The sequence below is a fragment of the Poecilia formosa genome, unplaced genomic scaffold (assembly GCF_000485575.1).
Source record: "Poecilia formosa unplaced genomic scaffold, Poecilia_formosa-5.1.2 Scaffold1445, whole genome shotgun sequence".
NCBI lineage: Eukaryota > Metazoa > Chordata > Actinopteri > Cyprinodontiformes > Poeciliidae > Poecilia > Poecilia formosa.
Genome location: NW_006801384.1, coordinates 1 through 1,310, shown reverse-complemented (window position 1 = coordinate 1,310; position 1,310 = coordinate 1). Strand labels below are relative to the sequence as shown.

The following is a 1,310-nucleotide window of genomic DNA, read 5'->3' as shown; positions in this document are numbered from 1 at the left end:
GATGTACAAAGACGTTGATAGAGAAGGACGAGTTTATGTCTGTGAATTAAATCGTTTGGTAAATGCCGAGTCATTTATGTTGATTTATTTAACCTCCTGTTAAGTTTTGGCATGAATAAAGTTTTTCTCATCCTCTCATTTTTCCAGAGTGTGGTTTGTTATTTTGATAAACCATCACAAATAACCACACTAAGAGGTGATGTGTCTGTCAGAGGGAGGTTTGGGTCGTCTCTTGCTGTTCTGCCTGATATAAATGCAGATACATTCAATGATTTGGCCGTTGGAGCTCCTTTGGAGAATGATGGCCAAGGCAGCATCTACATATTCCGAGGCGAAGGAGGAAGAAAAATAAATCCTACTTACTCACAGGTGAGCAAAACACAAACAGAAAACATTAAATGTTTTTGGTTTTCAAAATGAGTTGAACCTTCACAGTTGGTAGGGTCATTATTGAATAGAGTTTACTTGTTCTTCATATTATTCTGTAAGTTCTCTCCAGGTACTCTGGCTTCCTCCGATAGTCCAAAATCATGATTGTTAGGTTTATTGGTTACTCTCAATTGCACTAAGAATTGTGCCCATTATGTCTTACCTAATGGTTGCATTAGGTTAAGTCCTAATGCACCAGCCCACTCCTACTGGGGGGTCTGCTGGTGACCTTTACCCCCAGTCACCCTTTGACTCTGCACAGACAAGCTGGTATAAAAAATTGATGGATGATCGTGATAAAGCAACATGTTTTTCATTACACAGAGAATTGCTGCATCTGCAGTCCAATCAGGCCTGAAGTTATTTGGCATCTCAATCAGTCAGTCTTCCTACGATCAGAGTGGTGATGGACTTCCTGACTTAGCAGTGGGTTCAAAGGGAAAAGTTGTCCTACTCAGGTAAGTCTCCATTGTTGTTATTTATTAACACACATCTTCTGTAATTCAACAAATTCTTCTCATTTGCAACCTAAATATGTTTACAGGATAAAAACTCTGAATGTTACTGAATGAAGTTTTTACTTGCTTCACAATCTCAAAACAAACAACATGGCCTTTTCTGTTTCTAGATCCAGACCAGTTGTAACAGTGACTGCCACTGTGTCGTTCAACCCAAATCTGATCTCAACTCAAAACCCAGACTGTTCAAAACCATTGCCAAGCAAGGCTACTGTCTGCTTTACTATGAGCAAACTGTCCAATGTGAATGAAAGTACATTTCTTACTTTAGTTTTTCTATTTGTCCATCATTTTATTTAAGAACTTTTATCAAACAAAACACATCTTGCAGCTCAAGCACAGGTTAATTTCACTTTAACTTTG

At 38.4% G+C, this 1,310-nt stretch overlaps 1 protein-coding gene across 1 annotated transcript in view; it reads left to right on the top strand.

The window, feature by feature from the left end:
* The window catches only part of LOC103132876 (integrin alpha-X-like), a gene marked incomplete at its 3' end in the record, with an annotated part of 7,120 nt that extends 5,816 nt beyond the window's left edge, over positions 1-1,304 (top strand). Inside the window, exons 13-17 of the mRNA XM_007544651.2 lie at positions 3-58; positions 148-369; positions 754-887; positions 1,058-1,200; positions 1,279-1,304. Of these exons, the coding sequence (XP_007544713.1) occupies positions 3-58; positions 148-369; positions 754-887; positions 1,058-1,200; positions 1,279-1,304 (581 nt within the window). The remainder of the gene's footprint in view (positions 1-2; positions 59-147; positions 370-753; positions 888-1,057; positions 1,201-1,278) is intronic.
* Positions 1,305-1,310: the final 6 nt, after the last annotated feature.